The sequence below is a fragment of the Durio zibethinus genome, chromosome 18, assembly GCF_047325235.1.
Source record: "Durio zibethinus cultivar Kanyao isolate XHJ-2024 chromosome 18, ASM4732523v1, whole genome shotgun sequence".
Classification (NCBI taxonomy): domain Eukaryota; kingdom Viridiplantae; phylum Streptophyta; class Magnoliopsida; order Malvales; family Malvaceae; genus Durio; species Durio zibethinus.
In genome coordinates this window covers 17,013,565-17,031,127 of record NC_143179.1, presented here as the reverse complement: position 1 = coordinate 17,031,127, position 17,563 = coordinate 17,013,565, and the positions used below count along the sequence as shown (strand labels likewise).

The window sequence follows — 17,563 nt, the reverse complement described above, 5'->3', positions numbered from 1 at the left end:
TTTCATTATGCAATCAGTAAATACTATTAATAGAGATTTTATGATGGTTAAAGCATAAACCATGTTCTACTGACTCGTAAATATGCATAGAAATTATGTAAATGTAAATATAAATGATTGATTATTGAAACAGAACTTTATGTTAATGATTATTGCTTCCAAGAAATTGGGTTTTCATTAGAATCACACTTATATATGTAGTAATTTAGCCTTCTATCTTCAATTCATTTGCATTGCTTTTCTGTCATATTTCACTAACATCTATGTCTTTAAGTCTTCCTATGTCAATAACATGCTACAAGGTAATCCCTTGCCTACCCTCCCCCTTTTTTTAATCTCTAATCATGGTCACACATTTTCTTGGTTTTTATATTTAAATGAAAGTTGTAAATGCTACATATCTTGTATTATCATTTCAACATTAGTAGTAATTTAGGTTTGTATCTTGTTTAATTATTCTGTGTTAAAATGTTTTCTCTTTTTTTGGTGTACAATGGCTCCATAGTTACATCATCTTATTAGACTCGTGAACATGGACTTATTAATTATATTTCTTTCCAAATACCTAGTTACTCTTCCTTAGATATTGTTAATGATATAGGCATATCAAAGGGATTCATGCATAGTTTTAGCAACAGTATTGAGTTTGCTTCTTTGGAATCTATTTTACTTTCTATTTTTTATGGTTATCACTGTGTAGATCTATCTTTATACGAGGTGAAAACCCATATCTTTTTCTTTTTTGAATCTAACAAAGAAAAGTCAAAGTGTTTTTCGTTATTTAATGATTCAACCTTCATTTTTTTAGTCTGAGTTTTATGAGATGTTTTCTAACTTAATTGATCATTTTTTAAAAAAAAAATCTAAAACAAAAAGGTCAAATTGTTTTGTTATCAAATGAAACAACTACCTCTGAAAGCTCTAGAAAATATTTTATAATGATCATCCAAGCTAATGATTTCTCATTTGTGTCTATTTCGAGATTCACTTCTATAAACCTCTGGAACTTAAATCAACTAAAGGTAAATGTTTCTTCTAGCAGGTCCTAACCACACTTTTTAAACTAAGTAATTTATAAGACCTTTAACTTTATTGTTTCTGCTGCTCAATAATTTTAAATGTCATATTAAAAATGATACAAAACCTAACTAAAAGAATCTATTTAAGTTGCATGGGAAAAAGTAAATGTACCTTAAATAGTGATGATTCATGCACTTGATCTTTTTCCCTACAATGCTGAAACCTTTGCTCTCTGAATTCTCAAGTCTCCAATCATGTACTTTTATAGAAAAATTGCAAATGTTTCTTATAATTATAAATTTGTATTTAGTTTAACAAAAGGTGCCAAAGCATTAAACACTCTAAAATCAAAGAAAAAATAATTAAATTAACTAACTTTAATTGAAAATTAGTATTATTTGCAAAGTTATCTGAACGGGGGTAGTAAAAAATCTAATATTAATGTGAAAAAGAAAATTTCTAGTTAATATTGCAAATTGTTTCTCTAAAGGAGCTTGAATATTTAATTCTTTTTGTATTTGTAATTAATGGTCAATTCTTTTTTATGACTCAATAGAAGTCTAATAATAATAAAAAAAAGAGTTTAAATACAATGTTTAAGAAGTATAATAATAAAAGAGTTCAAATTATAATTTATCTCAATAGATATTTAATAATAACAAAAGTTATTTTAATTAAAATTTATTAAAATTTTACTAAGGGTATTTTGATCGTTCATTATTATTACTTTTAGAGTTCATATTTTTATATATAGATAATATATAAGATTTTAGTTGTAAAACAAAATGATGGACTAGTTATCTAAAAAGGGATAAGAAAAAATATGAGGCTGCATCGTCGTTTCTAATGATCCTAAACAAATTACACTTAGTTAGCATCCTAATAGGTTTTTAGATGCATTTTATTTTTTTCACAAAATAATTGATGTAATCTATTAGCTAAATTTAATTAGAAATGGTATATTATCCAATTATAAAATAGTTGCTAAAAATACTAATAGATCAGATGTTTTTAAAATATTTTTTCTTATAATATCTTGTTTATAAAAAATTTCTTTGAGAATTTTACTTATTTCTAATTTGGACCAGTCGATAAAACCTTGGTTATATGTGTATTATTGGCCATTGGATAAATGATGTGTTTATGCATTTTTTAGATATTAAGATTGTAATTTCAATATCTTTATTAAATGGATTCTATTATCCATTTTCATAAACATAGACATTTTGCCAAACCATATAAATTATGTGTCTTTTTATTTCATTATATGTTTATTATCTCCTACATATTATTTTAATAATAATAGATAGAATTTTAAAAAAATAATTAAAATTTTGAAAAAAATATTATTAGACTGTGCTAGGCCTAACTCAACACGAAAAATAATATTGTAACTAGCACGGTATGACCTAAGAAAATTACAAACCATCTGCCATTTCTAGGTCATACCTTTAACTTCATGGGCTATGCCAGCACGACACATTAAAAAACAGCATTGAGCCAACATAATCCATTAATATATGGACTAATATTTAAATAGGCAGTGTCGACTTAGTATAGTCCATTTGATATCTCTACTTAAAATTCTCTCATTTATTTTTTTCATTTTGATTTTTTATTATATAATAAATTAATAAATAAATTTTATTATTATATAATAAAATTAATAAATAAATAAAATTTATTTTAATTTATATTAATTTTTAATTATTTATTAATAAAATTATGGAGAAAACTTTCTCATATTAATGCAAATCAAAATCCTTATGTACTCAAGAAAATAATTTAAAACTTTTTTAAATTTTGAATTAATCAATCAAATAATTTAATAATTGAAGGTAAAAAGTTCAATCAATTTTGATCAAAAGAACCAAATTTGGATATAAATAAATTAAGACAAAGGGAGTACTATTTCTTTTTTTTTTCTCTAAAAAATATTAATCAGTACCCTAAATCTCAAAATGTTAATGCCAAAATGGGGGAAAAGCAAGATTACCTAGAGCCTTCAACCAGAAAATGATATCTCGCTCTTTACAATTTTTATGTTATATCTGCTCATGAAATATTATTTATTTTAATTAAAAATTTTTAAAATTTTTAAATTTAGATTTATACATATATATCATAATAAATTTTTAAAATATTTTGGTATAAGATTGGACGTTTTAAATTTCTTGATTAAAGTTTAATGTTTTTATCAAATTTAATATAGAATATACAAAATTAGGATCATATTAAACACAAAATTAAAATCACACTAAAAATGAGAATTCCAAAGGTGGCACTCATGTCGTATGGTACTTGGGTCTCTTTTGCTAAGATTCTGAAGCAATTTTTATGGTATAGCATTTTGTCTTTTAATTTATAATTGCTTTATATCAATTATAAAGATTCATTACACTTAAATTAATAGATATTATTGGCTAAAAAATTTTATAATTTTATTTCACAAAAAATACTTTACAAATATAAATTCAAACTTTTTACTTATATACTACAACTGAATTACAAAATATCTCACATTGAAACGCTTCAAATTAAATCTAGAATTACTTAAGTTGCTTCAAAGTCAAAGTCTTTATGTTAACTTAAGTGCATGCACAAAGCCAAAACCCATCTGGCTAGTCTATCAATTAATGTAAGAAAGTACCATCAAATGGGGCCAAATTTGAAGGTGCGCCATCAAATGGGGCCTCAAAGGCAACTATCAAAACCGAAGCATACGTTCAACTAATACCCATTAAGTCCAATCCAAAGACCCATGACCACATTTTCTTAGAAATAGCTGTGACGTGCTCCACCTGCCTTCCCATCAGCGAACTTCAAAGTTCAAAGGATCAAATTTAATGTCCCTTCGTACACGTTGCGGGGCTGGTTTTGGTACGTAGCTTAGCTCAAGAAGACTTAACTTTGCCTAAAGTTTGCTGTCAAGTCCACAAATTAAAAAGCAACATATAGATGCCACACAATCCTTCTCTGCCTAACAGCTTTAAGCGATGGTTAGCGACGAACCATGGAAGGCAACTAAAGTCGCTTTCACTTGATGTGTGTCCAGAAAATGTGCTAACCAGTGAGTTTTAAAGCAAAGTTCGTTCAAAGTCAAGACCAGTACAGTGAAGCAAGAAAAAGCTTCAACGTTTAAACGTATACACTCATAAAACCCATGTTAGGGGCTGAAAGCATGGGCTCCACTTCAATGTTGTGGGATTGGTTTGAGTGCACTAGAAAAATCAAAAACTCAAACCTTCAGAGTGTCGATTGGGCAAAACAATGCCTTCAGCCCTTAACAGCTAGTAAAGTTGCTTTCAATTAGTAAAATATACGTGTTGAAAAGTAACTGTTCCGGCTATGATCATTCAAATCAAAGTAAAAAGCACGTTGCATAGAAATTAAGACTTGGAAGGATGACTTGTTTGCACAACAACCAACCAAAATGATGTTAGTTACAAATTATTATCATTAATTTTTGTTTATAGCCTTATGTACCATACTAGTTCTTACTTTTTATACATGACAAAACCATGAAAAGAGAGAAAACAAAAGAAAAAAAAAGTCAGCTACTGCACGCAGAGTAAATATAGAAAAAATATTTTATATTTTCTTTAAGTAGAAAAAAATTGAAATACAACAGTGCACAATTTAAGGCAAGAGGAAAATTAAAAATCTTTACTATTTGTTCTTTCATAACACCACAAGCGTCAATTGCTAGTTCTCAATATATATAAACTTAAATTTAAATAAAAATTTGTAATAAAAAGAAAATGTAAATTTTGACGTCTGCCATCAGTTCTGTTTCATTCTTTCCTTCTTTCTGGAAAAGTCTCTTGTCGAAGCAACATGTTTGCACGATATGGCAAATGCATTCAATGGCGGACCGTTGTGGAAGCGGGTGGGGGGCCCAAAAATTTTGAAAGCCTTTGAGGCCCATGACAGAGACAATCACAAGAGGATTTAAAAAGCACCATAGAAGAATAGAAGAGGATAAACCAAAAGGCACCAGGGGCTCAATCTAAGGTTAAGGTCTAGGCGTCAATGAACTATGTTAATTGTTGGATTCTTCATTTTTTTTAAAGTATTTATGTTTGACATATATATGATAAATGTAGATATGGATGTTACATAGTTTAAATATATAAAAAAAATTAAAAAAATGCATTATTGTATTAAACATATAATATATATAACATTCATTTTTGAATTTGAGTAACATAATAAATGAAAAAAATCTATAATTTAATTGACCTTTCCAAAATAAAATGTCAAAATCCGCTATTAAATGCATTGCTAATTGTGTATTTATAGTCAATGTGTCATAACATATAGATATGTAAATCTATAACTAGATTTATCAAATGAATTGAGTCACTACCAATCTTTTTTTTTTAACTAGGTGTGATTTATTACCTAAGGAATATATTCTTTTAAGGAATTCCTAAACTTGACTAAGGATCTCTAAAAAAATAAGTTCGAGTCCACTAACCAGAATAAAGTTCGGGAGTCGGTTACATATATGAAAGGTTATAGCACTCCACATGCCCATCAGAATGATGGTACTATATTATTTCAAATTTATCCTAAGATCTTGAGTCTAATGATTTCAAATTTTATGTTGAAATATTGTAAATAATTTATAAAATTTTTCCATTAATCTGGTAGAATTCTTAAAAAATGTTTCCTCACCTCAAAAGTATTCAAAAATTCAATTTGATTTCTTGAAGATACTCCGTCGCTGGAAAAATATTTAATTATTTATTTATTTTTTTGTCAAAAAATATATCTAATTATTCCACCATTTGTGTCAAATTAGAAATATTTTTTTTTTTTTGAATTTATGAAAATTTTTACCATTTGTACTTATTTAGAAATTCTTTTTATTTTTCTTTAAAAAGAAAATAATATGACAATTACTCTTATTGAAATTTTTCATCTAAATTATTTCACAATTTGGGCCAAATTTAAAGAAAATTTTTCACCCAGAGATTTTTTAGAAATTTACCATTTGAAATTTCTAAGAATCTCATAATTGAGTAATTATCAAATATTTTCAATCCAAATTTTTATTTGGAAAAGAATACAATTTTTTTTGTATTAAAATTTTATCTAAATTATTCCACCAATTGGATTAAATTTAGAGGAAATTTCTCACCTAGATATTCCTTATAAATTTACCATTTGAAATTTTTAAAAATTTCATCATTGGATAAATTATATTTAATTCTAAAATTTTTATATTTTTATGTTTTTAATTTTTTTATTTTTTTTTTGAAAATAAATATTAATTATTGTTATTAAAACTTTATCTAAATTATTTCACCATTTGAGACAAATTTAAACAAAATTTCTCACCTAAGAATTTTATAAAAATTTACCATTTGAAATTTTTATAAATTCTATCATTGGACAATTAATATTTATTCCCAAATTTTATTTTGTATTATTTTTTATTTTAATTTAATAATTAAAAAACTTAAAAAAAACAAATAAATAAAATGTCTAAATAAAATAAATAAGAAAATACCAAAAAAAAATCTAAAACGGCTCGGCTCAAGATAAAAATTAAGGCTCAAAATGCGGCTCGGGGCAATCGGCTCGACTCGGCTGGGATGGTTGGCTGGAATGTAGGTCAGTGAATCGGATTACGATCAGGTCGGGTTGAAACAAACAGAAATACGCAGATCCTCTGGGATTTTTAATGCCAAAACGACCTTATTTTAGTAGGGTATAAAAGGCTCTAAACTCAACCTTTCAGCTGATTACTTCCTTCTTCTCTCTCTTTCCTCTTCTTTGTTCTACCCCTTCTCTCTAAACAGAACCCAGATTTTTGGTTGAAGTTCTGTCGAAATCTGGAAAACCGTCAAAAACTTCAAAGTTGATCAGAATACTTGCCAAAAAACTGAAATATCATCAAAAAATTTTGTCGGATTTTGAAAAATTTTCAAAAAATTTATAGAAAAAAAGGCGAAAAATTTTTCTAAAATTTCTAAAATTTCTAAATTGCTTCTAACCACTTATAGAATATTTCTAGACTCTGTCTTCTTCTTTTTTTAGCTTTTCTGCTCCCATTCGTCTCTATTTTTATGTGTATTTATAGGAATTCAATTTCAGAGTCCTTAACCAATCCAGATTCCTTTTTTTTATTAGATTTCTACTCATTGAATTTATCCAATACATGGTTTAATCCAACCATGATTCCTTGCTGCCTTTATTTACGGTAGAAATCCATTCCCATTTTAATTATTATCTCCTAATTAATCAAGAAAAAAAAGATAAAATAAAATAAATAATAATAATAAAATAAATAATGATAATAATAATAATAATAAATAAATGAAAAATAATAATAATGCTAATATTATAATAAATAAAAATAAAATAAAATAAAAAATGTGGGTCTATCTTGCCTATTTGAGCCAGGCTGAATTGATCCAAACCTAAATCAAATTGAGTGTCTACAGTTGCCCATCTTTGCACATTTTCTGTGAAACAGGAATTGTGCAAAGACGTAGACACCTATTCAAGAGTTAACTCGACACTTTTTGTTGTGTTTTCTTTTTTTTTTTTGATTAAAAACTTGATCAAAGCTCCTCTAATCAGAAGTTCAACGAATTTAAAAAATAAACAAAGCTTCTCTAAGTAGAGGCTCAACGACTTTGGAAAGATAAATAAAGCTCCTCTAAGTAGAGGCACCACAATTTTGAAAATAAATTGCTCCTCTAGACAGAGACACCACAACTTTTGGAAAAATAAATTTCTTCTCTAAACAGAGGCAACCACAACTTTGAAAAAAAAATAAATTGCTCCCATAAACAGAGGCAACCATGACTTCTGAAAAAATAAATTGCTCCTCTAAATAGAGGCAACCAAGACTTTGAAAAAAATAAATTGCTTATCTACAATCATGTCCAAAGGAGTTATAGATCAGATCTGATGAAATTTGTAATGGAAACTCAAAGATTCTCAATTTGAGTTTAAAATTCTATATTTTCTTTAAATGCATTGCACTCAAATATTCTAGAAATAAAAGTTATTTTATACTAATTAATGAATTAAAATATTAATTAATTTATTTGTTAGGATTTCTGATTAAGAAAATCACAATGTGATATCATACTTAAGAGAAGAAAATGGAAGCATTAGAAATCACTTTGGAACAAATAATTGATCCATCATTTGCAAATACAAAGGTTTATAATATTCACTTTTATTAAATAATTATTTTTGGAATACTATCAAAAATTAATTTTCTTTAATTTTGTAAAAGATGGTATATTCATTCAAAGCAACTTTAATTAATATTACAAATAAAGAAAAACCTTGGTACGATGCTTGAAAAGAATGCAAAGGGAAGATAGAAATTGATGAAGACATCAACCAAACATGGTGCAAAAAATGCATAAAATTCACTATAAAATTTGACCAAGGTAAGAAATTTCATTATAATAGCATGTTATATACATAAAATAAGTATGCATTTTTTATTCTAATCAAATGAAACTTCAAACTAATTTATATCATGTGAATAGGTACATGTTAAAAATGGAGATTAGTGATGGAAAGGAAAGTATTAATACTCACTTTATTTCAAGCAATAAAAACTCTTATTGGTTGTGAAATTTTAAAATATCTCAAGTTCTTGAATGATAAGGTAATGGATTATTATTTACATAATTGTAATTTAATTTAATATAATATAAATTAACATTATTATTATTTAATCACAGAAAAAAAAAACAAAAAAAAGAGGAGAACATGATTATTACAATAATCGGGTTTTAAGTCTAAATAAGAAATTTAAATTTTCAATGCAAATAGTTCAAAAACAAGAGTTTGAACGAGTTAAATGATGATTGATTGCCTCAGAAATACATAAAATTAAAGATAAAGATCCACCATTAAAGAAAAGAAAAAGAAAGCTTTTGAAAAAGCAAAAAATAGAAAAGAAGGAAAATGCAAAATCTAGTTTGATTATAATAAAAGATGATTCTCTAAACAAAATGAAAATAAAAATAAAAATGAAAAATAGGACCTTACACTAGAAGACTCTGAGAAAAAGTTTCTCAATTGAAAGATAAAAATAGAGAAGGATTAGATATTTATTTTTTATGAAACTTCTTTTTGTGTTTATATATATATATATTTGAATTTTAAATTTTATTTAGCATCATAATGATTAATTTAATTTTATTATATAAAACTATTAAAATTAAACTATTGTTATATTATATTTTAATTGACTAGCATGTGGCCAAAAACTAGTGTATATATATATATATATATATATATATATGTTATAACTTCAAAGATTTTGACCGAATAACTTTGAAAATAATGTTAATTTGATTTTATACACACACATTTAAATAAATAAAAATAATCAGTACACCAAATGATTTATAAACTAATTAGATATAATTTATCTATCAATAATTTAAATATTTAATAAGTAAAGTTTAAATATTTATTAAGTAAATTTATTTAATATAATTTTATTTTATAAATTACAAAAAAGTTAAATATAATTTTATTAAAATATATATAAAAAAGACATGAATACAATAAAATGCCATAACCCTATTTATAACAGTTATAGGTTAACATAGCTTAACATATTTAAGCTTGTGTAACGTGCTATGTTAGTCTACATATTAGCACTAGCCTTTAATGGGTCGTACTGTGTAGACCTATAAACTTAAAACTTTCTAGCTTAGCATGATATATATCGTATTTGATTTAATCCAATTATTTAATAACAAATTGTGTCAAATATGACTTACATTATGCAGTATCGTATGATTGACTGTCTAACCATTAGACACTTCTAATTTTAAGGTAGCATTAAAATTTTTAAGGTAAAAAAAAAAAAAAAAAACCTATGATACGACCAACGATTGCACCATTTATATCTGATAGCCGACTGCTAACGAACTCATCGTGCCGAAAATCTATTTGCGTCTCCATGGACGGTTGGTTGGAAGGCAAGCGACCCCTCATCGAGAGTGCGCTTGAATCGAAACGGGCCCTTTAAGTAATGACTTCACTCCTTCCCAACTATTGTCCATGGGAGCCTAGGATTCCAGACTCGGTCCCTTGTTGGCAGCTCTAGATTTCTGAGAAACTACCCAAAGTAATTAACCCTAGTCCCCACGTAGTCCTACGGTTGTTTTTTATATTTATCCAAAGGAATTACCTTGGTAATTCTGTTCACTTTTAAGCAAGCTATATTCCATCGAAGAACCAAAAGGAAAAAACAAAGAGGAAAAAGAGAAGAAATTAACAAGCTTCATAACTAACTATGAAGATATTTTATTAGTCTGCCTTGAGCAAAACGACTCTCTCTTTGTCTCTCACCTGCACAGGCCAGACTCATGGCTATGGTACTAGCTGTTTTCTTGCTGCTTCTTTTACTTTGCTTACATGTGAGAGCTGATCAAAACCAGCAATCCAATTTGATAAAATTAGGTTCTTCACTCTCTCCCAGAACCGACCCCTCCTCATGGGCCTCACCTTCAGGTCATTTTGCATTTGGTTTCTATCCGCAAGGCAATGGATTTGCTGTTGGTATATGGATTGTCGGTCTCCCGAAGAACACGACTGTCTGGACAGCAAACCGAGATGATCCCCCCGTCTCCTCAAATGCTACATTAAACTTCACAAGAGATGGTGTGTTGGTACTTCGGACTGAGGATGGAAGAGAAAGGCCCATTGCTGATCTGGAAGACACTGCCGATTCTGCATCTATGCTGGATACTGGTAATTTTGTTCTCTACAATAACAGTGATGTTATATGGGAAAGCTTTGACCACCCAACTAACACGTTATTAGGAGGCCAGAATTTAACCCAGAGGGATAGCTTGATTTCCGCTGTCTCAAGTTCGAACCACTCGAGTGGAATTTTTCTGCTCAGAATGCAGTCTGATGGAAACCTTGTGGCCTATGTAAACAATTCCGGTTTACCTGAAACTGATGCTGAATCTGCTTACTGGGCCTCTGGGACTTCTGGCTCAGATTTTAGTTTGTTGAATCTCAATAAAAGAGGCCTTCTACGCCTGTTTGATTATCATTCCAATGCAAATATTTTGGCAAATAGCTCTTATGCTGGGAGTAAAAGAATTACCATCTATCGAGCAACAATTGATCCAGATGGAATTTTTAGAATGTACTTGCATCATTTTTTTGATAGCTGCACCAACTCATGTGAAAAGGTGGTGTGGCAAAATTTAGAAGATCGATGCGAAGTTAAGGGCTACTGCGGCTTGAATAGTTACTGTTCAGGACGGGGAAATGATACTGACTGCTATTGTTATCCTGGTTTTACTGTAATCAGTGACAATAAGACGTCCCTTGGCTGCTCTCAGAACTTCACTGAAGATGATTGCATAGGTAGGAAATATCAAGTGAAGCAATACAATATTACTACCTTGGAGAATATGCAATGGGCTGACAACCCTTATTCTGTGATACAAATGAAGAAGGACGACTGTAAAAAGTCTTGCCAGGAGGATTGTTACTGTGGAGCAGTACTCTATTCCAGTGGCAACTGTAACAGGTATAAGCTACCTCTCAGATATGGTAGAAGAAGCAAAAATATGTCAACTTTAGCCTTCATTAAGTTGATTCATGGAGGCTTCACAAACTACAGTACGCCCATGGTGCCTAGTAGTCCAACAGTCATCAACGAAGAAAACCCACATTTGCTTTTATCTGTTGCCATAAGTTTAGGTTCCATTACTTGCTTGTGTTTTGCCCTTGCAATCTCTGGTTTCCTCATATACAAGCATAGAATTCACAGTTACAGAAAGCATTCAGAAAATAAAATTACTCCAGGATTAACCGAGCAGTTTACAATAAGATCATTTTCTTTTATTGAGCTCCGGGAAGCAACGGACAATTTCAAGGAAGAGTTGGGTAGAGGGTCCTTTGGAGCAGTTTATAAAGGAACTCTACCAGTTACAGGGGGTACTAAAATAGTTGCAATTAAGAAACTAGAGAATGTTGAGGACGGAGAAAGAGAGTTTCAGAAGGAGATGACAGCCATTGGGAGAACTAACCACAGGAACTTGGTTCGGTTGCTTGGTTATTGTGTGGAAGGTTCAAAGAAGCTTCTCGTTTATGAATACTTGAGCAACGGTTCACTTGCGGATTTTCTATTTCATAACAAGGTGCGTCCAATTTGGAAGGAGAGAGTCAGAATTGCATTGGATGTGGCAAAAGGAATTCTTTATTTACATGAAGAGTGTGTTGTCCGTATCATCCACTGTAACATAAGGCCCCAAAACATACTCTTAGATGATTCTCTGACTGCCAAAATCTCAGATTTCGGGTTAGCCAAACTATTGATGGCAAATCAAACAAGCGTTACAGGGATTAAAATTACAGGGGGGCATTTGGCACCAGAATGGCAAAGGAATGCCCCAATATCTGTAAAAGTTGATGTTTACAGTTTTGGGATCGTACTGTTGGAGATCATCTGTTGTAGGAGTAGCATAGAATTAAAGGTTTGTACAGCAGATGAGATACTTCTTTCAAGTTGGGCATATAATTGCTTTCACTCTGGCGAGCTGAATAAGCTTGTGGAAGATGAAGAAGTGGACTTGAAAATGCTGGAAAGAATGGTAAAGGTGGGACTGTGGTGTATTCAAGATGACCCAACTCTACGTCCTTCAATGAAGAATGTGATCTTGATGCTGGAAGGGACGATGGACGTACCCATCCCTCCATACCCACTTCATTATTCCCTAGATGTTTAACAATTTTAATTACCTGATCAGTTCATTATATGTATAAGGATTGTACTCTCATGCATGCATGTTTGCTTCGCATGTATTTTATGTTTTTGTAGTATTAATAATTCTTAAGTTTTGTTAATTTGGTAATTTAGATTTTAAAAATCATTTAATTAGATTTTAAATTTAGTATTAATTATAAATTATATGATAAAACACATTTAAATGTGTCTTCGGGATTATTTTTAAATTCTTTGAATTTATTTGATTCTTGTTTAAATATTTATATATTTGAAATTCATTTTTTTATACCTCTCAAATATATAAATACATTGAATCTTAATTAATTTTTACATAATATTTTTATTTTATTCTCATAATTAAATCAAATCTGAATTTACGATCTCAAATTCATCGTGCATAGCACCAATTATTATGTTTTTTGTATGTAACGTGTAGTTTGGGAAATGCTTCTAAGATACAGTCGTCAATCCTTTTCCTTTTAACAATAACAAATAAAATAGTTGGAGCCCTTAACTTGTTTGTCCCGTTAAGAATTGATTCACAGAATTCCTTTTTTCTTTTTTTATACTGAAAGAAGTGGGAAGACAATGGAATTAAGTAAAAAAAATAAAAAAATAAATTTTTTTTTAATTAATTTATATATAATACTTTTGAAAGACAATATCAAATAATAATACTTTTGAAAGACAATATCAAATAATATTAAAATTTAAATCTCAATATTTATATAAATTTTTTATTTTTAAATTATAATTTTTTTTTATAAAAACCTAATACTCATGGCCCATACATTTTTGTTGCTAGTCGCTACAATGATAAGAAACACTAGTTAAAAACAAAGAAATGGAAAGAAAAAGAGTGGAAATTATTTGTTGCTAGTTACAATCATCTTTTTTATACTTAAAATTCTTATTTAATTTTCTTTAAATTTATAGCTAGAGGGGTAATCGAGCCGAGTCGAGTTGATACAGTGAAAAGGTCGAGCTCGAACTCTGCTCCCAACTCGAAGCTCGATACTTGACTCGAATTCGATCGAATTTTATTTTTCTAACTCGAACTCGATTCGTGATCGAAATCAAGTTACTCGAATTCGCTCGATTAAGCTCGATTAATATATTAAAATAAGTTTGATTCTTATATTCGACAAGAGTTTGATTATTGGTGCTCAAACTTGAACTCGAATTCGAGATATTTTATTAATTAAAATAATAAAAAAATTTAAATATAAAAACTCGATTAAGCTTACGAGTTACTCAAGTCGGGTATAAGAATATTTGAACTCAGCTCGATCGATAAGTTAAATTATTCGAGCTCGAACTTGACTCTATAATAATCGAACTGAATTCAAATTTTATTCGAATCGAACCTAAACAACTTACGAGTACTAATGTATCATTTACACGTCTACTTGTAGCCACCGAGAGAGAAAAAAGAGGGGAGAAAGCTCCCGGCGACAGCGGTTTTGATAGCGACTTTGATATGTGAACAATGAAATATTGGAATTGTCTTCATTGACCGATTAACGCGGTTTGCTTTTCACCTTACTTACGAAGAAAAGTCTACACCTTTAGCACTCTACAGTTAGTAGAAATGAAGCGACTTGACTTTAGAACAGGACGGTATTTACTGAACCTTTTTGCATTTGATTGTATATTTCAATCTCCTGCTTAAAAGATAAGTTCAAACAAAAGTACCTATTGCACTGACCCTTCTCTCTCACACGCTCACCATGACTTCCATGTCTACTGTTCTCTTACTCATAAGTTTTCTATGTTTAGCCAAAAGAGGAGTTCAACAAGAGCAATCTAGCCATATAACACCAGGCTCTACCATTTTCCCCAATGCACAAGCCTCATCATGGCCTTCCCTTTCTGGTCGGTTTGCATTTGGTTTTTACCGGCTAGATAATGGCTTTAGGGTCGGGATTTGGTTATTTGCTAAAAGGCAAAAAATGGTTGTATGGACAGCAAATCGTGATGATCCAGCACTACCATTGACTTCGAGAGCAACTCTAAAATTTACTGAGGATGGAAAGCTTGTTTTGACAAGTGAGCAAGGGGAGAAGAGACTTATTGCTAATGTAACTGCCTCCTCTGCATCCATGCTAGATTCAGGCAATTTCGTGCTCTACGACAAGAACAAGAGCATAATTTGGGAGAGTTTCCAGTATCCGACCGATACCATTTTAGGAGGTCAGAATTTGTATCCCGGCAGTCGATTGGTCTCTAGTGTATCAGAAACAAACTACTCGACAGGAAGGTTTCGTCTCGAGATGCAGGAAGATGGAAACCTTGTTCTCTACCCGATGTATACGGACAATACTAGAGCAAATGCATACTGGAGTTCTGATACTTTTGGGACCAATACCAAGTTTCACCTTTATCTCAATTCTACAGGTCTTCTACAGCTCATCAATGAAACTGATTTGAGCACCTACCATACACTTGGTGAAGCGTCTTTTAGTCCGGCTGCCTATAGAAGTTGGCCTGGCTATGACCCTTACCACTACTACAACAACCAAAACAAGAACGCCACAAACAGCACCATTTATCGTGCAACCCTTGATGTGGATGGAATTTTCCGCTTATATTCTCATATATACAATGGAAGTGGTGAAATCGACGTATCGGCTGTGTGGTATGCATTGAAAGATACATGCGATGTTAAAGGCTACTGTGGCTTCAATAGCTATTGCACATACAATGATAACCAGCCTACCTGCCTTTGCCTTCCCGGTTCTGATTTTGTGGATCAATTTCACAGAACTTTTGGCTGCAAGAGGAATTATACTGAAGCTGAGTGTAAAAGTGGTAAGGCTAATGCACACCATTTCAGCATAGAGACCATGGAGAATATAGTTTGGGAAGATATTTATTACAGCAAAGGGCGAATGTCAATGGAAGAGTGTAGCAGATCTTGTCTGGAGGACTGTAACTGTGAGGCAGCGTTGTTTAAGGAAGGGATTTGCATGAAACAAAAGCTTCCCCTAATGTATGGAAAAAGAGATTTGCAATCAGACGAGGAGATCATGGCTTTACTGAAGGTGGGGAAAAGACGCCCAGAAGAACATGAGATCCGACCTATCCCACCACCAAAGCTACCGGTATATCATATCAAAAGCAAAAAAGTAGTGGTGGAAGTTCTTCTTTTGACGTTAAGTCTGGTTACATTTTCCTGTGTTTTCCTTACAATTTTTGGACTATTTGTTTACAAGTTTCGAGTTCTAAGATACAAAAGACTGTTAGAAGATAGAAATTGGGGCCTAACCAAGGAGCTTACTCTGCAATTATTTTCGTATGATGAGCTTCGAAAAGCAACAAACGGCTTTAAAGAAGAGTTGGGTAAAGGCTCATTTGGAGCAGTCTACAAAGGGACCTTATACAAAGGTAGGGAAACTGTTGCTGTTAAGAGACTTGAGAAGTTAGTGGAAGAAGGTGAAAGAGAATTCCAGGCAGAAATGCGAGCAATTGGTAGAGCTCACCACAGGAATTTAGTTCGGCTTTTGGGATATTGCGCTGAGGATTCCAATAGGCTGTTGGTCTATGAATACATGGCTAATGGCTCCCTTGCAAACCAACTTTTCAAGGCAACAAGGCGCCCAGATTGGAATGAACGAATAAGAATAGCCCTGGATGTCGCAAGAGCAATCCTCTATTTACATGAAGAATGTGAGACCCCCATCATTCATTGCGACATAAAGCCTCAGAACATATTAATGGATGATACGTGGACAGCTAAAATTTCTGATTTCGGGCTGGCAAAATTGTTGATGGGAGATCAAACAAGGACCTTCACAGGAGCAAGGGGAACTAGAGGATATATGGCACCAGAATGGCAGAAAAACACTCCAATATCAGTGAAGGCTGATATTTACAGTTTTGGAATAGTGCTATTGGAAATTGTATGTTGCAGAAGGAACTTGGACACCACTGTATCAAAAACGGAGGAGATTATTCTGTCTACTTGGGTCTATAGATGTTTTGTTGGAAAGGAGCTGGATAAACTTGTTCTTGGAGAAGAAGTAGATAAGCAAAACTTGGAAAGAATGATGATGGTGGCACTTTGGTGTATTCAAGATGAACCAGCTCTCCGTCCTTCCATAAAGAGTGTAGTGATGATGTTGGAGGGGATGATCGATATATCTATTCCTCCATGTCCAACTGCTTCTATTTCCTCCATGTAGCTGGGCTAAGTCAATAATCATCTCATGGAAATTGCAGCTGTACTAAATGCATAAGGATTGCTTCATGTATTTTTCTTCTTTCTTTTCCCTGTCAACATAAATGCAAAATGCATATCATGTCCGTTTTTTAACTTCTCTAGTTAATTGGTGGTGAAAACATGGGTGGTGTATTTTATCATTTTTTATGAAGTATAAAATTACGAAGAATTTAAATCAAATCATTAAAAAAAAACAATAATCAAGATCATGAAGTTAAAAAGTTGAGGGTAGAGATTTATGCTCAAAATTTTATCATTTTTGCAGTTGTTATGCATTTTGCTTCCTACTTTTGTGCATGTGCATTCTAACTTCCAACTGTTGCATAGTCTCTATGAAATCAATCTAATAAGAGTTACAGTTTTGTGGTTCAAAGAATTCTTCAGAGCATCCATCCTCCATTAATTATAACCCCCCCCCCTTTTTTTTGAGAAATCTACTAATTATAACTTTAATCAGAAATATATATATATATATATATATATAGAGAGAGAGAGAGAGAGAGAGGATAAATATAACTATATATTCAAAAAGCATATTTTTCCATTAAGAAAATCAATCACAAACGATCGAAAAG

General features: G+C 30.9%; 2 protein-coding genes across 2 annotated transcripts; both read left to right on the top strand.

Annotated features, from left to right (window-relative positions):
* Positions 1-9,973: 9,973 nt before the first annotated feature.
* LOC149513775 (G-type lectin S-receptor-like serine/threonine-protein kinase LECRK1) lies at positions 9,974-12,885 on the top strand. The gene has a single exon (XM_089747751.1). The coding sequence runs from the start codon at positions 10,386-10,388 to the stop codon at positions 12,765-12,767; it is 2,382 nt and encodes a 793-aa protein (XP_089603877.1). The 5' UTR covers positions 9,974-10,385; the 3' UTR covers positions 12,768-12,885.
* Positions 12,886-14,338: 1,453 nt separating this feature from the next.
* On the top strand, positions 14,339-17,128 carry LOC111299780 (G-type lectin S-receptor-like serine/threonine-protein kinase LECRK4). Its single transcript, XM_022895230.2, has one exon. It carries the CDS (start codon positions 14,497-14,499, stop codon positions 16,948-16,950), a length of 2,454 nt encoding a protein of 817 aa, XP_022750965.2. The 5' UTR covers positions 14,339-14,496; the 3' UTR covers positions 16,951-17,128.
* Positions 17,129-17,563: the final 435 nt, after the last annotated feature.